This window comes from Copidosoma floridanum, unplaced genomic scaffold (genome assembly GCF_036245765.1).
Source record: "Copidosoma floridanum isolate Cflo_tuat_1 unplaced genomic scaffold, Cflo_Japanese_pri ptg000019l, whole genome shotgun sequence".
NCBI classification, from domain to species: Eukaryota; Metazoa; Arthropoda; class Insecta; order Hymenoptera; family Encyrtidae; genus Copidosoma; species Copidosoma floridanum.
Window position 1 is genome coordinate 13,723,817 of NW_028321896.1, and position 23,838 is coordinate 13,747,654.

Genomic DNA, 23,838 nt, shown 5'->3' on the forward strand with positions numbered 1-23,838 from the left:
TTAAAATACTTCATAAGACGTAAAATCCGACTAAATACTACGAGGAATCTCGGCTCTTGCGCCAACATGATATGCCTTAATTTTGATAGCATAACCTTTGAGGTTTTTTTTACTCGCAAATAAATTTTTATTCAATTCTCGTAGTTAGTTCTGTTACCGGTAGAACTCCCTCAAGGTTTTCAGAAGTCGTAACATTGGGCTTCAGCTTCTCTATCTGATTGGAGTATATTTGTGTCAAAACTATTACATAAGTAATTATAGTACTAGCTATCTAGAAAACCATAATTAAATTAATATTTTTTAAAAACTGTGAGTATTTAGTGCACGTATTTGATACTGTAATTCAAGACCTACTTTTAATATTAAACTGCGTGTAATGAGAAAAAATTTCATACCAGTAAAACCTATATTATCTTTCGTGACTTGCATGTCAAGTCTTCGAACCTGTATATATATACAATATTTTTTTACAACATGTTTTGACATTATTAATGACACTGTAAATATGTTTAATAATATACCGCAGTGTAGTAATTTTCTTTGGGCACGTAACAAAAAATACGACAAAATGATTGAACTTCATTATGTAATCCAGCAGTGTACATAGATACTATTAAAGTCTTCAGTAACAAAAAAGCAAAGGAAAAGACAAAATAAACTGTATGTTGAACACTTGGAAACTGACTAAAAAAAAAAAAAAAAATTACAAAAATTAATACAAAAACATTTAAAAAGTTCACATTTGTTGAACTTTCAAAAAAATTAAAGATTTATTTAAATGATATAGTACAACAAAACAATTTAAACACGATTTGCCTTATACTTACTTGAAAGAATTTAATAGTTGTACACAAATAAAATAAATGTTTGTAAAAAAAAATAGCAGTGTAAGTCCAGAGATATGAGAATCAATTAATCGTGTCATTTCTGCTAAGCAACTAAAATCATCTCTAATTTCAGTCCACCAGGATTCTGGCATCACCTGAAATTGTTCAGTAAATATTTAATAAATACTTACAATTAGTAAAATTAATCAAATACTATATATTTTGATATCATAACTGATTATTTTTTTCAAGCTTAGGTAACTTTACCTTGTAATTAAAATGATATAGATTCATTTTTAATCTTCTAAATTGTCCAGTTAGAGCGACACTCACAAGGATAATGAATAAATCTACAAAATTCCATGAAAATGTGCAAAATAAATTAATTATTTTGAAGCTGATTCCCATACTATAAGCACTAACGACAAAATTTTTATTAATCTGAAAAAATTTAGTTTTTTTCAGTAAGAATCAATATTTTTAAAAGCAAATTGTCTTACGAACGTAAGGGAATGGCTCAGCTAAGTATGCTACAATTATATCAGTGCTTTTGGTGCTATTTTCAGATTCAAGTAGATAAGATACATCCGACAGTAAATAAAGACAATGTTCCGCTATGTATTAATAAAGATACGTATTTATTATTAGTGTTTATAAAAATAAATGTTATGAAAAATTAAGGTAATTATCTTTAAATTTAAAAAATATTTAGTACGTAAAATTTTTTTATTTACCAAAGGCAGTTGACATGAGTAAAATGCTGATAATTTTGAACTTTCGAGCAAGGCTGAAATTGTATATCCTCTGAACTTCACACGAATTCAGTAATTTCCTTTCTAATTTATTCCAAGTGATCATTAGGTAGGGCCAATGATAAGCTAACCGGAGTGACAGAATATATCGTAACATGGAGGTGAAAAAAAAAATAATGCCCCCTCCTAGTAACCAAAAGCGGATGAGTCCTCCTGTAGTTTTATTAATAATTTAATTTTGTTTCAAGTATGTACTATAATAATTATCTGATTTCTAAGTATTTTATATTTGTTATTGTATTTTCTATACATATTTATTACCGGAGCTGGTAATATCAGAAGAATTTATAAATAAGTATATACTATTCAAGGTGAGAGCCATTACACTAACTGTACTTAGAAAAAAATACAGCATTTTTTTATTGACCCAGACAAACCTACAAATAAGTGTTTAGAAACTTTTTTTATGAATTAAAATTTTTAAATGCTTTCATATAATATGTGATTAATGCAGTAAAATTACTGTAATAATAATTATGTGGTATCGTTTAATTAAACTGTAAAAAAATTATCAATAATTATTAAGTGTATGAGTAATAATGAATAAATTTTTTCACTTTAAGGTGCTCGCATTGTTTGACAGAACACCGTTGATTGGAAAAAGTCCAAAGCATTGGGCCATAATAATAATAGGTTTAAAGGCAATGTGTAAGCTATCCATATTTTTGATTGATATAAAATCAGAATTCGATGATGTTGCAGTTGAACCTAGATTTAAAAAAACAATACTTTTATATTTTTTTATATCATGTTCACTCGCACTCAAATTAAAAATAGTAAAACTGTGTAGAACAAATGTTGATCAATATTTCCCTTAAAAATCTGCCACTGATATTTTAAATTTAATGAAGGGATGAATAAATAAGTTTCACACGAAAAAATGACATAAGCTGACACAATAAACGATACTATATGTTAACTTCACAGAGGGTAGTCATAAATACGTATCTGTCTGAATATAATCAAAATAATTTCCAAGTAAAATAATTTCTTAAGTATTACATAGAAAAACTCTGCTACTGCGAATTTCTCACATTAAAACATTTTGTAATAAATTCCATAGGCATGATAAACAGTATGTTCATTATGATTCCAAGCTTATAAATATATACTTCAGAAAAGCCAGAAAAGTATCATGTACTTGGAAAAAATTCTGTATCTTTAAATTTTTCAATGCAGATCAAGTATTCGTAAATTACTATTTAGTATCAGTCGATTAATTGCTATTAAACTTACTTACTTTGCATAACTTTTTATATGAGACGTGTGTTAACTTTTCTAAATAATTTTATTCTATTTTTATTTTTACTTTTATCGTTAAAAGTTTCTTGTCAATTTTTTCAACGTTTGAAAGAAACTGCGGAAACATAATGCAAAATAAATGGCATTTACATTATCCTTCATAATAAATTCATCTTGTTATTGTGATGACAGGCAAGGCATAAACGGTGGCTAAGATTGTTTTATAGATTAAAATTTAATAGGATGTCAAATTCTATAAGCATAGCTATAGTAACATAAAACCTATTGTCATGTCATATGATATTTATGAATAGATTGTATTACAAGATAAAAATATTATATCAATTTAAAACTAAAGTAGTTATCATTGTTGTATGTAACAAATACGAGGAAGTAAGAAGCGAAAATTTTTTTACATATCTTTAAACATATATCGTAATTTTTTTTAATTTATCTCTTGTATTGCCAAACATTAAAGTATCGCAAAACAGCTATTGTTGTTAGTCATATTGCATTTCACAACTAAACTTACTTCACTAATAGTTTGAAAATAAATTCATCCTAAACATTTCTAAAAATAATACACAACATCAATATTAATTTTATTATAAAAGATATTTTAGGTAGTAAATTACGTACTCAAAATCCTTGAATCACACTTTTAAAATTTATGTATTGATACTTTGTTGATTGGTTTGATTAGTATAAACCTGTGTTAAGATTACTTCATAAGTAACAATTGTACTGGCTACCTTTTTAAACAACATTTTGTGAATAAAGTATTATTAAGAAAATAAATAAATACAACTTATAATTAATATTTACTGTGAGTATTAGACTTCGAGTGATCGAAAAAAATCCCAACACGGTTAAGCCTATGTTATCTGTTGTAACTTGTATAAGAAATCTTTGAGTCTATTTGAAGTATTAGCAATCATAGTCACATGGAAATAAAAAAATTTCATTAGCTTTTTTTTACTTTTATGCAAAAGTTTATACATAGTGTACGAAGGGACCAAGTAGTCACTAGCGCGCAAAGTGGTTACTTCGCACACTGTTGTATGAATAAACTCTCATGGTTAAATTTTTTGCATGTCTAGTTTCTAAAAGTAATTCATAACATTTATGCGTAATACAGTGGTTTTTTCACTCTACTAATGTAATTGTAGATAATCTTGCTTATTCACACTTATACGAGAATCAACAACTTTGCGCACACACTACATGATGAACTACGTTATCAACGAAACGAGCATGGTTGCTTGTAGGGCTGTATTTTCCGCATCAAGAAATAGAAAATATTTTATGGTAATATTTTTAATTATAGTTACTTTACATATTGGTTCTATTTCTCAACCACAGAAAGGTGGGATCAACTTTTTTCACGGTCAACTACGTCATCGTAGACTTTTATAAGCTTCTATATTCTTTGAGTTAGTATTTTACAATACTTCATTAATATACTGGTTTATATACATTAAAAAATACACAAAATTTTAAAAACTTAAAGAAATGTGATTTTATACCTCCGATGAGTAACTTTTGCTGGAAATACTATACAAGGTGTAAGCAGGTAAAAGTGATTCGTCGTGAATACTTGCAGCACTCATAGAAACTGTTAAAACCCTTGAGATTAAAAATCCAAAAGAAAAAAAGAAATAGCAGGTGTGAATCGTACTGGGAAAGGGCCTAAAAAAGTTAGCACACATAATGTACGTATAATACACAAATACGCATAAAAAGTAATAAATTATATTTTTTAGTACTGAAGAGAATTGAGAAGTTGAATACAAACAGAATACAAATTCAAGAAAAAAGATATGAGTATGATGCCTGAAATCCGAAAATCTATGCAGCGTGTCATTTCAGCTAAACGATTATAATCAACACGAGCCTCAGTCCACAATGACTCAGGAATTTCCTAAGCAATAAATAATTTATTTCAGTTTCAAATTTATTAATATTTTATACAATGTATCAGTAAGGAATTAAAAACACCATACTTTTTCTTTGAAAAAATCAATCCTGCGATTCAACTGTCGAAATTGATCTGTAAGAGCCATACTTATAGCGATAATAAATACATCAGCGAAATTCCATGATAAATTACTTAGTATACTCATGGCTCTAGCCGAAAATCCCAGCCAGTACACATACATGTTATTTACACTTATCTAAGTTCAAAAAATTTATTAGTATTATTGAGTTCATAGTTTGAAGCTTAAATATATTTCATGCGATTATTTTACGCACATTAGGAAACTGTCTTCTTAGATAAGTGTAAACCGGATTACTGTTCTGCAAAATTTCTCCGGATTCCAATGAAAACCATACATCAGACAGTAGATACAGAACATGATCAACTAACAAACTCAATATGTATCATTAATTGAGAATTTTTTTTTTAAATATTAAATACTATTTAAAAAATTTATTTATTTATTTATCTGTACACAAAAAATATTTTTGATTTAATAATGGCTACAAGAGTCAATTTTGGTGCTGCCTGTGTTTAGTATAAATTAAGTAATCACAATTAGAACTGTAGCGTTTGTTATGAGCAGCTATAATTTATGAAGCAACACAATAAAATTACGTTAAATCAGTAAAAATTGAAACATTTATTTAAAATAGCATGAGCAATTATAATAAGCCATCGATTACTTCATTGTATGTGAAAACATGTTCTTTACACCTATCACATGCTGTACTATTTTGCGGAAAAAAAAACTTTGATAAAGTACTCTATCACACGAGTAATATACTGAATAGTCACCTAGCGTCATTATTGTAAAAATAATGCTTATAATCTTGATTTTCAAAGCTAGACCGACATAGGTGGTATCTTGCACAAATCGTCTTGTCGCTAATTTTTGATTGATCTTTTCCCACGATACAGCTAAATCAGGCCAATGTCGTGAAAAGTTTAAAAAAAGAATCCATCTTAACGTAGACGTAATACAAAATATTATACCACTTGAAAATAACCAGACACGTACAATCTCTCCTGTAATTGTAGTATGTATCACGAATTACAAGCGAATATTCATTGTCTACAATTCAAATAGAATTTATTTTTTATTTTACCTACTGATTCTCGTTTAATAGAAATTAAAGTAAGCTGCTCAATACTATTTAATGTAAGAAAACAAGAACCTATGATCATTAAGAGCCAATAAAGTATCTTGAAACTTTTCCACGTGAACCTTGAAAGCAAATTTAAAAATATTTATCCTTAATAACAAGTATACTTCTACAAGAAATTTAAATTATGACGTAAATCGTAAGCGAATATGAACTTGCAAAAATATTTTTGTGCGATTTAAAATAAAAATTTAAAATAGAAACTTTTTAACTTTAAATTTTGGACATCCGATGAAAATATACCACTCATTGGAAAAAGTCCAACACATTGTGCCATTACAATAATTGGCCTGAACGCACAGTATAGGCTATTTGATTTTGTATGTTTTGTGAGCTCAAAAGTTGAATCAGAAACCATTGGCTCTGAAATTCATATAATAAGTTCAAAATTAAAAATACTTTAGTCGTTAAAGATGTTCAACTTACTATAAATAGGTAAGGAAATATGCTGAAAAAATTCGGAATCTCTGTTTTTTGAGGAGCTAATTTCCGGATTCCTATAATTACTACTAATAGTAAATTTTTATTACATTTACTTTTTATTGATATTTTTTTACTTACTTAATAGAAGTCTCTAACCAAGATGCGTACAATTTTTTAGAAGACACTTTGTTTTTCATTTTTGAAATCTTTTCTCTTACTTTACTGCAAGTATATTGTAATAAGCAAAAAATGTAGTCTTTTCTCTTGTACCGTTAAATTAACACTATTTACTTTAAAATTTTGTACATGAATGCTCAAAGTTCTATAAAATCTGTTCATTTCACTGAAATGATGTACAATACAGCAGCTCTATAATTTTATTTAAATATATAAATGTCATATTACAAAAACTTAGTGATAATGTTGTGACTCATTAATAATCGATTATGATCATGTATCGAGCTTTTTTCACTGTTTACTTTATGACTATGTTATGTATTGTTGTATTCTAAAGCATTTAATTTAACATGATTGATGAATCAATTAACATTGGCTGAATTATGAGATACAAATCTTATGGTGAAAATTTACAAATATCGTCACTAAAAGGAAAACAATTTGTATAAAATAGATATGATCGCCATCAATAGAATCATTACTTTTAAGGCATAAATGTACTGTGATAAAAAAGTTAAGATAGTAGATAAAGATGAGTTATTAGTATGTTTTATTTTAAAATCTAATGTTCAGCATAACTTGAATATAATGAATATATAAATATGAATATATAAATATTTATTGCAAAGAAAAAAATTTTATTTTTAAGCTATGCTAAGTACTTGCATTTTACATGCCTAAGAGGCAAATATGCCGTTTTGTCCTGCAATGGTAAGTAGTTTATCCTTTATTTTTTTATGTAAGATAATATTTAGTTGTATAATATACACATTTTTTTACTGATATCTTAGAAAAATATTTGATTTTTAAATATATTTACCCTACTGAGTAATAAAAGGGGAAGGGGGTTAAATAATTTTACAGAAAAATACTTTTGAACAAAGAAGAACTTATTATTCGTATTTAAATCATTTTAATAACTAAATATGTAATAAATATGTTAAAATAAAAGTGAAATATAAATGGTATAATTTTTTCATCATACTGCTATATGACTTCATCCAGATCAGTTAAATTTATTTTAAATTGCAAACTTTAGTCATGTTAGAACTATTTTCTTGTTGATCGTCTTGAATGGAATTGAATTGCATAAGAACAAGCTCGTAAGTAACGATTGTACCAACTACCTGATTTTTATTAAGATAAAATATTAAATGTATTATGATTCAGGTCTTACATTTATAAAGTATAGCTTGAAAATAAGAAAAAAAAACATAATAAATTGTAACTCACTGTCAATATCAGGCTGCGAGTAACGGAAAAAAATCTCATTCCTGTTAAACTAATGTGATCTGTTGTTACTTGTGATAAAAATCTTTCAACCTATCATTACAAAATTTTTATTTATTTATTTATTTTTATTATACAATACAATAAAAAAGTACCTCAATTGAAAAACTTGTAGTTTCAACATTATACAGCACTGCAGCAGGTAAAAGCGATTCTTCGTGAATATTAGCTGCATATAAGGATACTGCTACTGTTCTTAATAACAGAAAGCCAAAAGAAAAACAAAAGTATATTCTATGAATTATATTGGGCATTGGACTGAAAAAAAATTTTTTTTTCACAAATAGTGTTTGTCTACTCAGCAAAATATTTTGTAAATAAATTAATCAATTATGGTAGTTGGTTTAACTGAAGCTTACTTGAAGGAGTTAAGAAGTTGAATGCAAATAAAATAGAGGTTAGCAGAAAACGATAACAGGACTATGCTGGATATTTCAGAATCAACTTTTCTTGTTATTGTGGCCAAATAATTAAAATCTTTTCGAGCTTCAGTCCACCAATCTTCTGGCATTATCTTGAATAAAAACATTTCTATTATTAAAATTAATGTTAAGACAATATTGATGAAATACATAACACTTATTGTCAAGTCAAACGATACCTGTAAAAATACTTAATTTATGTTACTACATTTAATTATAAGTTTAACGTACGCATTCTCTAATTAAAATTTTTTTTATTAGAGAATGTAATGTTTTACATTTAAAAAAACATGAAATGAAACGATATTTTTTGTACAGACAAAAACATTCATTAGTCAATGATTTTACCTTGTCAAAGGTTATGTATAGTCTGCGATTGAAATATTTAAATTGATCAGTAAGTGAAACGCTCATCAGGATTAAAAAGAGATCTATAAACGTCCATGAAAATGTACTTATAATATTTACAACTTTAATAACGAATGCTTTCCATAATGCATAATTATGTTTCGTGAAAAGCTAAAATTAATTACATATTTTATAATATACATTTATCTAAAGTTATATTATTAGTCATACATTGCTTAATTGTCTTGTACTTACCTCAGGAAATTTCAAAATAAAATATACGTTAGCAACATCAATATTGCCGTGATTACGTGCACACTGTACTGAACGAGCATACCCAGATAAAATCGATAGAATATGTTCTGCTATTAAGAAACAAAAATATCGTCTAGTAAAATAAATGAATTTTTAAAATTTTTTTATGTGATCATGTTGAAAAGAGACTACTGTATATCAAAGTGACCAGTTTTTAGTCTGGTCAAGTATTTTTTAAGTAAATTTATTATTACAAAAACTTTTCTGTATTCTTTGGCTTTAACAAAAACATAACAATAAGAAATGTTAGAAAAATTACTGAATATTTTAAACTATGAAAACTAGAAAATTCACATGGAAAATAATGCATGCTTCAAACTTAGATGATTATAGTATTTAAACGCCAAAAGGATGAGAATAAAATTTTTTTCAGTAGCTCAGTTACTGTTACTAATTTTTCAACTTGCAACATGTTAATGTTCAGTGTGTATTAACCTCTTCCAAATAAGATTGTGTAAAAAAATTATATCTGATTATTTTTTCTCCACTCTATAATTGATCAACCTTAGTCCAAATGATAAATTATATTGGCTGAAATATTTACCAAGTGCCAGCATCATTACTACAGTACAAATTATTCTAAATTTTACAGTGCGGCTAACGTATGGATGTATTAATTTTGATTTCGTAGCAACTTTTCGTTCCATCTTCTGCCAAGAAAGAACTAAATCAGGCCACTTGCGAGCTAGTTTTAAAAATAGCAACGCATTTATTCCAGCTTCTAAGAAGAATACCAAATTACCTAAAAATTGTCTAGTAAATACATTGTTCATTCTAAATATTAAAAATGTTGATGGTTGTTAACTTTTGAATTAAATTAAAATTAAATTTTGAATATAAATGACAAAAAAAATGTCAATACAAATCTTTACTTATTTTATTTGCATTGATCGATGTAGTAGCTAGCTGATGTGTACTCAACAACGACAGGATAAAGACGCTCATTATAAATAAACAGCAGTATACAATTTTAAAACTCTTCCAGGTAAATCTTTAAATAAATAAATGCTTGATATTTTTGAGAATTTAGCATAAATTAAGCATTGATAAATTAAGCATCGCCTGGATGTACACCATGGTTATACATCTTAATTCAAACAAATATCAGGGTTTGTCACTAACCTCAGATCACTTGAATTTGGTGACAAAATGCCATTTACTGGAAAAAGAGCAAAACACTGTGCCATGATGATTATAGGCCTGAATGCAGTGTGAAATGTTCCTGTATTTTCATTGACAGCAGCATTTGCTGTACCTTGTTTTGATACTTAAAAAAACATGCAATCATAAATTTGGAAAATAGTAAATTATCATTGAAAAACATTGTAAGACGGATATAAATAAATTGAATAAAAAAATTATTAATGGAAGAAATCGTTCGTAAAATTTGTTTTTTAGTTTACATAAATAACACAAAACATTTTTGTCATAAACTATTTCGTTGTATTTTAAATTCTTCGTTAGTTCTTAATGTTTAAATATATTACCCTGAATCGGCATTTTTACAGATTTATATTATCCACTTCTTGTAATAAATCTTCGTTACCAATTGCTCGTATCTTAACCTTGTTTTTTGTCAAAATTTTTGCATAGAAATCTAGTATCCAATAAATTTTTGATTTTAATATTGATTATAATGTCCGTGTTCTTGTTGAAATATCTATTTTATTACTCAGTGAATGTCTAGAAGCAGTTTCCCTACTTTTTCGAAGAAAGACGAGAGCTGAATGGAATTCAATGAATCTCTTGTTCACTGAGTAAACTACTTCGTTATGAATAATAAATGGTTATATCTTGATCAATTAACCAAACTATCATGTCCGTTCAAGGTACGCTTAACCTACAATTTCAACGTAACATACATCACATACATCATAATTTGCACACGTTAGGAACATGCAATCACAAAAAGAATAAATAAAAACAACATATAAAATTTTTTTTAAATCATAACCTTGTTTTACATTATTCCATACTTTTATACTTTTTGCATGCACTTTGTAAAATTTTGTTTCGTATTCCTCAACCAAGGAAGAAATCGTATGTGACTGACTAATAGGTATAAGTAAGACTATAGTGTTTGGAACTACTTCGAAACGCTCCTCGACGATAGGTGTAGATACATATGTGTATGTACATGTTAATAATTCAAGAGCGCTCGATAAAATAACCATGATAAATGAAGCACACGCTAAAACAAATCCAGTGTGATCGCTCAACAGTATTAATTGACAAAAATATTAAGGACACGTAAATGTGCATAAATAGGTGTGGGTAACACCTAACCATTGGATTTATTGTGTACGTACCTGTTTCATTTCGATTCAAAGTATTCAATCGTGGCATAGTTATTAATCGTTTGTACATCAGCAATTGGAGTTTTGTTAAATTTTAATGACGGCATTGTCAGAACTGATCTATTTTTACAATTGTGAAATTGAGTGCAATTTTCATTATGTTCAGAGATAATTTTGATTATCAGAGAGAATACATGCTTGGCTTACAAAACATGTATGACAACATTGATTGCTGCAAACCAATTACTCAAGTGAGAATTCTGATTTGTCACCTCTAAGTCATATGGATGTCTACTTCAAAATCTCTTATTTTCTATGAAAACTCTGAAATTCTTTTTAGTACTTATTCCGAAGGGAATTGTTAAACGTTAAATAATACCAATAAATCGGGAATTTTATGGTGTGTTATTTCCAAATGTATCTCAATTTTTAACTCGTGTCAATTAACAAATATATTATAAATACTTAATTATTAAAATTGATTCTTTCAAAGCCGTTGCATGTTATTTCTTCAAGACTAATGTAAAAATCGTGTAAAATAAAGTAAGAATGAACCAACACATCATCACAAATACATTTCCTCCTTACAACATCGGTTGATACCGATAAGTAATATTAACCGTAATAGTATCGAAGTAATTGCTAATTTTACCGAAAAAATATTTATGGGGGCCAAATTTTCAATTAAAATTAACACACCTTATACAAGTCCAAAATTTAACCGTAAGGATTAGGTATTTTCTTATGATTCTTACAATTAATTTTCTTTTCGTGGTTTTATTTTATTGATTGGACTATCATAACATTTATTATTGAAAGTTATTACATTTAACAATTACATAATTCAACATTGTCCATTAAATATGTAAGAACAATACATTTCGTTGATAACAATGCATGTATGCTTCGAGTTCCACTCGTGCGTAGTTGTTGCATCCTGTTACTCTCAAAACTCCTCAATTTTGACGTCTGTAATAGACGAATCGGGAGACTGAAACAGAAAGGTACTTTTTGCAGCTGATGCAGATTTTCTCGCGATACAAATGCTTAAAAATTCCCACATAATCCAATTCGCATTTTGCGCGATCGTACTATAGTATACAAGTATTTTTTTGAAAATAAAAAAAAAATAAAAAAGTTCAATGTATAAAACTGCGTTGTCATACGCATAATGATTAGAAAAGAAAAATGTACTTGATCAAATTAAAATTTATTTGTAATATTCACACATTAGAAAAAAAAATGTACTCAAGATGTTGATTACTTCAGTTTATTCGGATACTGGTAAATTATCATAGAAAAAAAAAAAATGGTTAATTTATTTTCTAATGACGGATGTAATGCGCAGTAACTTGTAAAAAAAGGAAATAACGTAGAAATGATATGCAATGCTTGATTGATGCTGATTAAAAAGAGACACGATTTGGAAATTGATATTGTTTTATCATACAAAGGCTTCATTATTTCACCTCGCAAATTTTGGTGATGTTAGAGACACTGTGCTGATGATCAGATTGAACGGCGTTGAACTGCACGAGAATAAGTTCGTAGGTGACAATTGTTCCGGCCACCTGTAACGCCAAAAAATTTACTCATCATTTACAGAGCGTAATTCCATATTATTATTCACATGACACAATAGGTAATTTTCACAAAGACCACATTGAGCAGAAGTTATACACACATACTTATTCGTATAGGCGTTAAAAAGAGAGCCAAACAAAGGTACTTACAAACGTACTTACTGTCAGTATCAAACTTCGCGTGATCGAGAAGAACTTCATCCCAGTGAGGCTTACGTGATCTGTCGTCACTTGGTTGAGGAACCTTCGAACCTGGTTGATTTAACTCTAATTAATCAATTGCCAATAAAATAGCTGTTACTCATGCGTTACCTCTGCCGAATAACTTGCGCTGCAAACGCTGTACAATATCGGAGCTGGTAACAACGACTCATCGTGCACACTGGCAGCGTACAACGAAACGGCCACTGTTCGTGATAGTAAAAAGCCAAACGAGAAGCAGAAGTAAACCGTCTGAATGGCGTTGGGCAGGGGTCTGCAAAAGTTAGCAGTTTTTTTTTCTTTTTTAGCCTCGCACATTTGTTATGATACTTGGACGAACACGATGTTTATAGAACTGCTAGATTTTAAATTAGCTCGAAAAAATGAGTATATGTATATGCATGTAAAATCGTTACGATACTTGAACGAGTTGAGCAGTTGTATGCAAATAAAGTACAGATTGGTGGAGAAGGACAGCATCACTATGTCGGATATCTTATCGTCGACTCGTCTCGTCATTGCTGCCAGCCGGTTAAAGTCGACCCGAGCCTCGGCCCACCACCACTCTGGCATTGCCTTAACAACGAAACAATGCTAATTCACCTGTTAGTAATATATACCCATGCAACGTCAAGTGCATGCAGCGTCGTGCGTATTACTTCGTTTGCCGTGAAATTTTATTGTTCCTCGAAAAAAAAAAAAGACGAAAATGTATAATGAAACGGCTACACGAGCCGGCATATGGTCATTACAAAAGCTAACAATAGCAGTTTCATGAAAATTTAAACAGAAGCTGTGTTGGGAACAATAAAACATGTATTTTTGGACGCCACAGATGACAAAAAAAATATGTACTGTACTACCTTTCCTCTGATAGAATACAGCCGATGATTCAGCTGTTTGAACTGATCCGTGAGAGCAACGCTGATAAGAATAAGAAATAGATCCATAAAGCTCCAAGAGAACGTGCTAAGGATGTTTATGTACTGGACGATGACTCCTTTCCAATTGGCATAATTAGTTTCCGTGAAAATCTGAAAGCACAAATCGTTCCGATGGCACGGATTTGAGATGGAACGGCAATGAATGGGACACGAACTTGTGGAAATTGGAGCGAAAAGTACGTAGCGACGATGTCGGAGTGCCCTCGAATGTGCGCGCACTCTATGGCACTGACGTATCCCGACAGGATAGACAGGGTGTGCTCGACTGTAACAAAAGGCACACGTCACTCCTGGATTTGGAGGAAAAAAAATGGCCATCCAACATCATTCATCCACATAAAAAAGTAAAATTACGACACGTGGACAATTATTTGGGACCGGTTAATCCTGAATTATTGTCCAAGGGTGGTGAAACATGTTATTTTAAGAGTCGACTAGTATTACCGAGAGCAAGGATCATAACAACTGCGCTGAGGATCTTGAATTTCAAGACCAGGCTGATGGCGTTGAGACGCCTCGAGTTGTGCCTCGCGGCCAATTCTCGTTCCATGTTCTCCCAGGACACGGCGAAGCTCGGCCACTGGCGCGACAACTTCAGAAACAGTAGCACCGTGATTCCAGCGGTGAAGAAGAAGACAAGATTACCTGTCGACGGTCAAAAGGGTATATGGTACAGTTGATGGCGAGTGCAATTGTCATTATATTGTCTCACTCGTTTTGCTCGAAGTTATCGACGTGGTCGCCAACCTATAGACGCTGAACATCGTGAGAACGATGGAACCCGTTGCGGACAGACAGCAGTACAGGACCTTGAAACTCTTCCAAGTGAACCTGCGTATTGGGTTTAGCGGTCTGTATTACATTATCCACGGATTTATATTGTTGAAATTTTTTCTCCTTGAACATATTTAACGGGACAAACAACGTTGGCGAAAAATAACAGCGCTTAACTTTAAACTGCTTGCGTCGGAAGACTGGACTCCGTCGACCGGAAAGACGGCAAAACACTGGGCCAGGGTGACGATCGGCTTGAGGGCGCAGTGAAAGCTCCTGGTGCTCTCGATGAGATTAGCCCCGGAATTCGAGGCACTCGATCTCGACGCTTCAAAGGCCAAAATTATGGCATTTACCACGAATCAGCCGTTTGAAAAAAAAAAACCGCGTGCACTCACCATCGATCGGTATCGAGTCCATCTTGAAGGTTTCGTACCTCCCGTGTTGCGGCGACTCGGCTACCGTCGCCCTGAAACGCAGTTCGGACATTCAGCTACTCGGGAGCTTTTGTGCTTGCTCGTGTGACCGGCCAAAGCTCTGGTCGATCCCCGAATCGTTGGGCCAGCCCGAAACATCAAAATCCCGCGCTCGCGAGCTCAATTCATCTATATGGACTGTTCGCGCTGATCGGGACGGAGCTTTTCGCGGACCGATCGAAGCTCGAACGGGGACTGACTCGAAACATTGAGCCGCCGTTCTTTAGGGTGAGCTCTTTGGTAGCGAGTGTACAGTCGCTCGGGAGTGGGTGAAAAATTCAATAATTCCCTACGTGGAGAAGGACCTCGTTTGTGACGCGTCGGTGGTAAAGTTTGCTCAAGCTTGTTTTCCTTCCCGACGGTACTCCGTATTTTTCCAAAGCCTTTGCCGTGCCCCACCGGCTATCTGTGGGGTCGCAATTGCCGCACCGTTGAGTGTTGAATGAGGCTGGCTCTCTGTTTGTTTGGAAAATCGGACGCGAGGAGCTCTTGGCTGCTACACCATATCGCGGCATCATTAGCGGCTTTTGCTGGGTCGTTTTGACGAATGGAGATGTCACGACTGCCGTTTGCGTGCATACATATACGCGCGAGGGTTTTTATATTTTATTCGTCGAATGAGCTAAACGTATAGCATTCATCGGTAGTTTTTTTTTTTTCTTATAACAAGCATTATATTCTGAAATACGAATTATTATTATTTATGATACGCAAAATTGTTTTGAAGATAATACTATGTCAAAAATATGACATTTTTCAACGTATGTCATAACTATAATTGTGTTTAAAATGAAAAAATGTTGTGTAGAGCAAAAATAGACTTTCTGAGCTAGTGCTTTCTTTCAAACAAAGGCTAATAATAAGATGTTGTTGTTTTTTTCTTCCAGCAAGTTTGCAAATCATTGGTGCAACCATTGTCTTCAATAAATAAATTATCCATCAAACAAAGATAAGCAACGCAATCGATTGTAGCGATGGACACCTGCCGTACACTTACCTAGACTGACTGCTGGAAAAAAGCCTTACGGACGCTGGCTGCAAGCTCGGAGCTTTTGCGGGCTCGACGCGAAACGACCTCGTTGCCCGGCTGCTTCTGCCGTCCATCTCCCCCATTCGCGGACACCACCGCGATTACCTCATCGGCCAATTCTGTAAGCTCCGGAGGATTAATTTTCCGTCGATTTCAGGTCGAAACGAGCACAACGCGGCCTTCTCATAGAGTAAAGATTAACGCAGCTTTTGAAATCCTAAAATATACAATCCCATCGAGGTTTTACGAAACGAAATAACATTCCGATTAATACTTGGGTTGGATGTGCGTCCAAGATGAGCGTGAAAGGGCTTCCATAGCTGGTGCATGACATTAAATAAATGAATAATTAAAAAAAAAAAAAAAAAGATGAATTTCGCGTAACACAAACGATGGGTCAGGCGTACGTGGCAATGCGCATTCACTATCGGTACACCAAAACTACTCTTGGTATCCTCGTTGTCAAAAATCGTAACATTTATTAAATATATCGTAGAGATAATATCACGCTGAGAGAAGATATAGAAGCTTGGGAGGTATTACTCGACGGCGTGTATTATACACCAGATGTCTAGATACGTAACTCGATTATTTATATAAGAAAGTAATTTTACGATAAAAGCGTCGTTCCTCGTACTCGACCGTTCCTTTCTGCTTCGCTTAAGGAAGAATAAAAATCCTATCTCTCCGTCCCTGCAATAAAAGCTCAACTGTCGCGCGAACACGCGCAGTAGAAAACGTAAGCTCGTGAAATGCAAACATATTATGTTTACTTTATTAATCTTCGTGTGATGGACGGCTAAGCTCGTTTGTTGCGCATAGCTGATGGCACTTGGGTAGGACGACTTTATTACACGCTTCGTGTGCAATGATTGTGCGTTGCGTGCGTGCCAGGAGAGGTGGGTTTGTTTTCGTTTGATTGATATTGAAAAAACAACATTGCAGATTTTTCAGTAATATTTTATTTGTCAGGGTTCTCCTGTGCGAGAGAAAATTTCTGTCAATTAATTTTTCCAAGGATTCCCTGGTTCATTCTTAATATTGAAAAATAAATTGTGAATTTGATTTCAATTAATGATGGCTTTTTTGCTCAAGGATTTCCTAGTATACGTCAATTATATGTTACATTTAAAATATATTATTATTTTTTAGGTTGAAAAAATATGTAATTTTAATATAAATTTATACCCTCGCAAGCATATAGGTATAGTGATAGAATGTGGGTTGTTTTTATTAGGAAAATAAAATTATTCTGTCTAGTCATTCCCTATTCAGTGTCCCATAAAAAGTTAAATAAAAATAAACTGGTAAACATAGACAAACTTTTTTCGTAGTGGAAAATTTTTATGAAGCAATAGAAGTATTGGAGATTATTTTTACATTCTGATTAGATGTTTTGATGCAACTTTTCTCCAAATATAGATAAGACTATCTTAAAATGACAGATAAAAATAAAAACATTTGTATTACATTACTTTTATCAGATGCATCAGAGCTATATTTATGAATGTGGAGATAAGAAAAAATATCACTTTCATGAGCATCAAATCAACAAAAATATATACCAAAAAACGTTTTACATTTCCTCAAAGAGCTAATAATTTATACCAAAGAAAATTTTTTTGTTTGAATACTTTAGAGTATTAAAAATATTTTTAATATTTTTTTCATATGAACTTTAAATTTTTTGTTTACAAAATTTCCTCTACAAAAAAAAATTTTTTATCAACTACTAGCTCTTTGTGGCTTACAATAAAGTCAGCAACTTTTTATAAGGTAAAAATTGTTGTATACCTTAAAAATATTTCCTTAAATAAATCTTTTGGAAAATTTGAAACATATTTTGATATTAACTTTTTTGATTTGATGCTCATGACAACGATATTTTTTCTTATCTGTACAAGAGAAAAAGCAGCTACATGACGTATCTGATAAAAATGAAAGGAGCTCATAGTATTAGTAATGTTTTTATTTACATCTATTACTTTAAGATAGTCTTTTTTTCTAATGTCCAGAAATACTCGTAGAATATATACGAATCATCTAAGCAAAATATAACAATTATCTTTAATTTCCTTAATGGCCTCATTACTTGATAAATACAACCCACATAATATATGTATCTGTCTCAAAAGTGTAGTTAAATATCAATTTTTTTAATCAGTGTCGAATCACAGGTAAAAGTAAAAAGTTTTTAGATCGCATAAATATTATTGTTGACGACCAAGGCTATTGACATGATTTGCTTTACTACCCTCAGTGGGTATAATATATTATTTTTTAGTTATCAAATATCTAATTTATTGAAGTTTTTTAAATATGCAGTAAATTTCTTTCTAGTTAAATAATTTGGTATTTCAACTTTGACACAGATAGGAATTGCAGACATGTATATCTGTACACACAAAGAAAATCGAATTGTTTTTTATCAAAACATCAGTACTCATCCATGCACTATAATTTAGGGCAGTCATTCACGTTCGAGATCTAAATTGTCGCTTTCTATTTTTTTAATGCACCATTTACGTTAGCAAAAGCCAACACACGCAAGCTAGTACTTACGACTTGGTTTGATGCTATAAAATATCACGTATTTTTATTTTGAAATTACGAGCATTTTGTTTGAACAGCAACAAATGTATTTTTTTTTTTTTTTTTTAACTTTATTTCGCAACTACATAAAAAGTTAAAATAAACTTATGAATTACAAAGCATACAAACGTCCTTATTCTCTTTCCTTCTTCACTCTCAGCCTGTCAATAAAATCATCCAGTCAGCCAAAGAAATTTTTCCAGTGAACACAGAATCCATAAATATGCAATATACATACTGGTGCACCAGTGTTACCTCTGCGCGCCTTTGTGGTGCAGTGGATGCTATTGGTTTTCGATAAATCCGCATTCTCCAAATCCTGGTAAACTTCTGCTGTGCGTGTGTAATAGGTCAGAGAGCGCTTATTTAACTACATTCATGCGTAGTAAGAAAATATTTATTTGTATTATTCATATAAAAACTTGATGATTATTTATTGAATTATAAATAACGGAAAATCAAAAAAAAAAATTTTTTGGAATAATCATCGTAATATTGCGCGATACCAACTCAATCCTCAAATTCTACGTCACCCTTAAATTTACCTATAAGACTCAAGTTTTTCTGAACTGGATCTTTCATACGTAAATTTCAGTAGCTTGTAAACAAAAATTTCGTTAAATATCTCAGAATATTGAAGGAATCGGGTTTTTGTTGGGGGCGAAGTTGAGAAAATAAGTACACAAATGTGTTTAAATTTTCTCTATGTAGTAATTTTGAATTATAAGAAATAAATTTGCAGAGAAAATTAAAAATATACTTGTGTGTTTGCGTTCTCACCCTTGTCTGTAACGGATCGCAGATTCCTTCTTTTTTTATAGCCAAAGGTATATATATATATATATATATATATATACTTACTATTCGATCGGTCCAAAAGCCTAACATGTCTAAAAATAAGATCACAGACGCTTTGCATCAAAGATTTAGTAGGTGATTAATATTTTTAGATTGCCTCGTTCATCGTTCGTAATTTTTTTATTTCCAACTTGTAATGGCTCCGTTTAGTTGATGTTTAAATGAATAATACTTCAATGACTTTAATACAGTAGTAAATAAAGATTGGAAAAAAATTTTATTTCAATTTTTTATCCACTTGAATTGTTCTATTACATATTTAAATGTACTGAAAAATAAATTTGTATAGTTCAACCTACAACTACTAAAAATAGTAAAATTGTTATTATTAAATTATCAAAGTTATGATTAGTAATTGTAATTACTCAAAAATTTGGTTTTCCTCATTTTTTAGTACAAAATTAAAAATAAAAAAGTATCACCAGTTACATTTTTTATTTAAATTTAAAAAAATGACCATCCATTCCTTTATGAATTTTATAATTACTAATTACAATAAAAAATTTTGTAACGAACACATAAATATGATTGTAATATAAATGCAGGGTAGTTTTTTGTAATTTTAGAATTAATGATAAATTTCGTAGTAATTCGTAATCAATTTTTTTACTGCTAGTAACATTTGTTGTTTAAAATCATAACATATGAAATTATTAATCGTTTTTACAAAAAGTATGAATAATAAACATTTTTTAATTTATTACTTACAAAATTTTAACCATCCATTAATGATTTTTTATTCCATAATAACTAATGTTATTAACAAAAGTCTAGGTAGTAAATATTATTTAAAAGGTGTTATATTTTGCATTACTGCAAATTAAAAATACAATCAAGAATTTGTATATTTAGTTTTTGAATTTTTATTTTTACTCCTCACTTGTTTGAAATGAAATAATTTTCCATTTGTATATTAATTGTATACATTTGTATACAGTTACGAAAAGAATGTTGAAAATTAACATACAAATATTTTAACAATTAAAAAGCTATTTTTGGGCGTAGAAATAAGTATAAACTGAATGGAAAAATGAAAAAATACTTATTTACGCAATTGTATAATGTATTGAGTATTTATTTTGTCACTCATCGATAATAATCATTTACAACAGATACTAGGACTAGCAACTTTGTCAAAACTTATTAGAACAGTAAATAAACGCAGATTTAAAAAAGCAATCAAACGTTGCGATATACCCAGTAATGACGTTCGATATCATGGTCGTCTATAATGTACAAACAAACATAGATTTTAAAATATGCCTTAGACTAAGATTACTGTTTACTTACATAACGGTGGGCACTGACAACAATTTTCTATCGTGCATTTGAATCTGAATTAGAAAATAAACTAGTTTTTAAAAAAAAATACCAGATTTGTTTGTTTAACAATGTATAATTTTGATGATGAAAGAATTTAAAAAATTACATTCACAAGATAGAGTTTTTTGAAAAATCATAATTAAAAATCACATCCGTAAAAAGACAATACCATCTATATAGATTAAAAAATGTTTATAAATTAACAGTTATTCTTTTAATTTTCATTCGGTCCTGTGTTTCAAAATTAGGAACAAGAATTATTCCAGAAGTTAAAATTTGTATTTGAATATTAGATAAAAATTAACGAATCACAATAGTTTTCTGAATGTACATTAACATAAAAACAAATTTGTGTAAAAATTATTCTAGATTGACATTTGCAGGATGAAATAAAAATGTATCAACGGACACTACCGATTCGAACCATCTATCAGTTATAAATATACAATCAGTCCGCACATAATCTTGTACTCTTACTTTTTACAATAACAATAATATTATGTGACGCATGAATAAAATGACTTGAATTGACAGACATAGATATTCGATGGCGAAGGTTGGAGCTCCGACACTGGATGGCTTGTACACTTGATCATATTAGACGTATTAATCCTTATCACACTGTCTGTGTACAAATATATTTTCTCCTAGTTTATTAAAATTTATTTTTAATGTCAAACATAAAGAATGGAGAGAAATCAGTTGCAAGTATAATACAGTAATTCAGTGCCGGAATCCGAATTTTTATTCCTGTCTGATGGCAAATGAAATGTTTATTTTTACACATAGTAAATTATTTATGCAATGCATAAGACACAGCTGATGTATTTACAGTGACAGACTTTGTATTTTTAATTTTTTCTTCCTTTTTCTTACCAAATATTCGCTTTAATACTTTTTTTTTTTTTCAATAAGTAGTAAGGACTTCTTCATGAACAACAACTGCTTTTTTATTCTTGTAATTTTTATTTTCTCATGATTTAGGAAAGAATGGTGAAAAATAACAATAAATCAAATCACAACACATTTTTGGGATGGCTTTTCATTTTTTTTTGTTTTTCTTTTTTTTTTTTTTTTCCTTGATTTTCTTTACGAAACATCGAGAGCAATGTTAATGCAACAGATTCCGCAAAGTCCTTCGCAACGAGCATTCCTAATATTTATATTTTTACACATTACAACGACATTATTGAATCGCATAATACTAATATTCTTACAATCGCCGAACACTCGCATATACTTACACGCGCACAGGAACTCGCGAGCTTTAAGTCGAATACTGTTTTTTGCTGTAGCACGACGATCATAAAAGTTTAGCGCCACACGCATAGTTTATACACATACACGTATGCGAGGGATCAAGACCATAGCACTTCTTTCGTTTGTGGTATGTACATCGATATCCCTGCGCCACATAGCCGATAATCCGCACATATTTTAACCCCCTTTTTTTCATCCCCATGTATATATCATCAGACCACTTGGAAAACGAATCCACACCCAGAGGATCGGGAGAACTTTCGTGATCGACGAAGCTCCTTAGGGGAACTTTTCGGAAAGTGTCTCGAATTGGAGAAATTTAATACTGCTAATCCGATTACAGCATCGCAGGGGTAACCTTTGTCCGCTGTATTTCACCAAAATTCAATGGTTTTGGTTTCGACGTAGCACAACATTAACCAAATTCACTAGAACATAATTTGGGAGAAAGGCTGGCACTACGTGTCACTTTGGACAGACAAAAGGTATCCTAAAATACCATAAATGGCAGCTTCAACTAATTTTACTCCACAATACCTAAAATATATTAAAACCCTCTCAAATGAGGACAGCACCTTGTACATTCTCCTAGCGAATAGCCCGAAGGACGCACATCGCGCAAAAACTACTTTTTACTTACTAAGTAAAAAAAAAAAAAAAAAAAAATCAAAGGTTACTTATCATTTTTTTTTAAATTTGTGTCACTGACTGAGGTGCTCTCGTATACAGTATCGTCGCTCACTCTCAGGCGCTCTCTTTCCCGCGATTGTACTCGCGAACGTCGCGTTTCAAAGCATAGACAACAATAACGCTAAAACCAATAGTCGTAACCTGCTTTTTGCTCGAGAGTCGAGGGTCGAGGGAGACACGCGGGCACCAATAATAACCGTACCAACTGTAAACACACAATCCGACGCGACTGCCTCGTCGCAGCATCGATTTCTCTCGGTCAAACGGATCAGGGTTGTCTTTTCACTGGAAATCGCGAAAAAAGCGCTGCACCGCGTCGTAGAAAACTTTCAAACTCCCCGCACTTTCCATTTAGGATCGCGAATCAGAGCTGAAATGCGTGTGCTTGCAGCGTACATGAGAGCCGATCGGTATACCGGAGAGCGAGCCTGACTGCCCGTAAAATCGGCAGACCTTGAGATTGTTCTCGTTTATTTGCCGGTTTTGAAAAAAAATTTCGTTAAATTTCGCACGATTGTCTCTCAATACGATTCTTTTTTCCTACGCTGCCTACGGGGCCTAGGTAACTCTTACTGCTCGAGTTTTCGGCTCGTAAACGCTCAGTCCTTTGAATGAATTGAACCAAAAGCCGTAAGAGTTCCTTGGCTCGACACTGGCAATCTCAACCCGAAAAATGAAGCTGCGAAGAGAGAGCATCTGAACAATAATTGCAAGGCGACACTGAGCTCGCCGAGTCATTGGCAACGAGAGACACATCGATTTATTATCGGTTAATAATACTATGGTTACCGTAATACGAATAATTTGTGG

The 23,838-nt window shown here is 31.3% G+C and overlaps 3 protein-coding genes across 3 annotated transcripts; all 3 read right to left on the bottom strand.

Annotated features, from left to right (window-relative positions):
- Window positions 1-3,549: 3,549 nt before the first annotated feature.
- LOC106642490 (gustatory receptor for sugar taste 64f-like) lies at window positions 3,550-5,667 on the bottom strand. Its single transcript, XM_089592576.1, has 7 exons — window positions 5,658-5,667; window positions 5,135-5,244; window positions 4,885-5,055; window positions 4,648-4,802; window positions 4,408-4,570; window positions 3,707-3,796; window positions 3,550-3,633 (listed from the first exon to the last, which is right to left on the bottom strand). The coding sequence occupies exons 1-7, from the start codon at window positions 5,665-5,667 to the stop codon at window positions 3,550-3,552; spliced, it is 783 nt and encodes a 260-aa protein (XP_089448702.1).
- Window positions 5,668-7,621: 1,954 nt separating this feature from the next.
- Window positions 7,622-10,500, bottom strand: LOC149374548 (gustatory receptor for sugar taste 64f-like). The gene is made up of 10 exons (XM_089592577.1): window positions 10,488-10,500; window positions 10,123-10,267; window positions 9,873-9,991; window positions 9,545-9,742; window positions 8,941-9,050; window positions 8,686-8,856; window positions 8,275-8,429; window positions 8,011-8,173; window positions 7,859-7,948; window positions 7,622-7,752 (listed from the first exon to the last, which is right to left on the bottom strand). Exons 1-10 carry the CDS (start codon window positions 10,498-10,500, stop codon window positions 7,642-7,644), a joined length of 1,275 nt encoding a protein of 424 aa, XP_089448703.1. The 3' UTR covers window positions 7,622-7,641.
- A 1,743-nt stretch (window positions 10,501-12,243) lies between these two features.
- Window positions 12,244-14,590, bottom strand: LOC106642486 (gustatory receptor for sugar taste 64f-like). The gene is made up of 8 exons (XM_089592890.1): window positions 14,470-14,590; window positions 14,181-14,290; window positions 13,945-14,115; window positions 13,503-13,675; window positions 13,193-13,355; window positions 13,031-13,132; window positions 12,767-12,868; window positions 12,244-12,288 (listed from the first exon to the last, which is right to left on the bottom strand). The coding sequence occupies exons 1-8, from the start codon at window positions 14,573-14,575 to the stop codon at window positions 12,244-12,246; spliced, it is 972 nt and encodes a 323-aa protein (XP_089449016.1). The 5' UTR covers window positions 14,576-14,590.
- Between the last annotated feature and the right edge of the window lie 9,248 nt (window positions 14,591-23,838).

What these genes read in the sequence shown, in the direction of transcription:
- LOC106642490 (XM_089592576.1), bottom strand. An exon ending in TAAGAAGACAGTTTCCTAAT is followed by an intron (nt 5,056 to 5,134) that starts GTGCGTAAAATA and finishes TTTTGAACTTAG; the next exon opens with ATAAGTGTAAATAACATGTA. An exon ending in GCAAAAGTTACTCATCGGAG is followed by an intron (nt 3,797 to 4,407) that starts GTATAAAATCAC and finishes TACTTCAAATAG; the next exon opens with ACTCAAAGATTTCTTATACA.
- LOC149374548 (XM_089592577.1), bottom strand. An exon ending in CCAAATTCAAGTGATCTGAG is followed by an intron (nt 9,992 to 10,122) that starts GTTAGTGACAAA and finishes ATTTATTTAAAG; the next exon opens with ATTTACCTGGAAGAGTTTTA. An exon ending in CTCGCAGCCTGATATTGACA is followed by an intron (nt 7,753 to 7,858) that starts GTGAGTTACAAT and finishes AATAAAAATCAG; the next exon opens with GTAGTTGGTACAATCGTTAC.
- LOC106642486 (XM_089592890.1), bottom strand. Translation starts at nt 14,575, where the DNA reads ATGGAACGAGAATTGGCCGCGAGGCACAACTCGAGGCGTCTCAACGCC. An exon ending in CAACTGCTCAACTCGTTCAA is followed by an intron (nt 13,356 to 13,502) that starts GTATCGTAACGA and finishes TAACTTTTGCAG; the next exon opens with ACCCCTGCCCAACGCCATTC. An exon ending in TACTGACAGTAAGTACGTTT is followed by an intron (nt 12,869 to 13,030) that starts GTAAGTACCTTT and finishes TTGGCGTTACAG; the next exon opens with GTGGCCGGAACAATTGTCAC.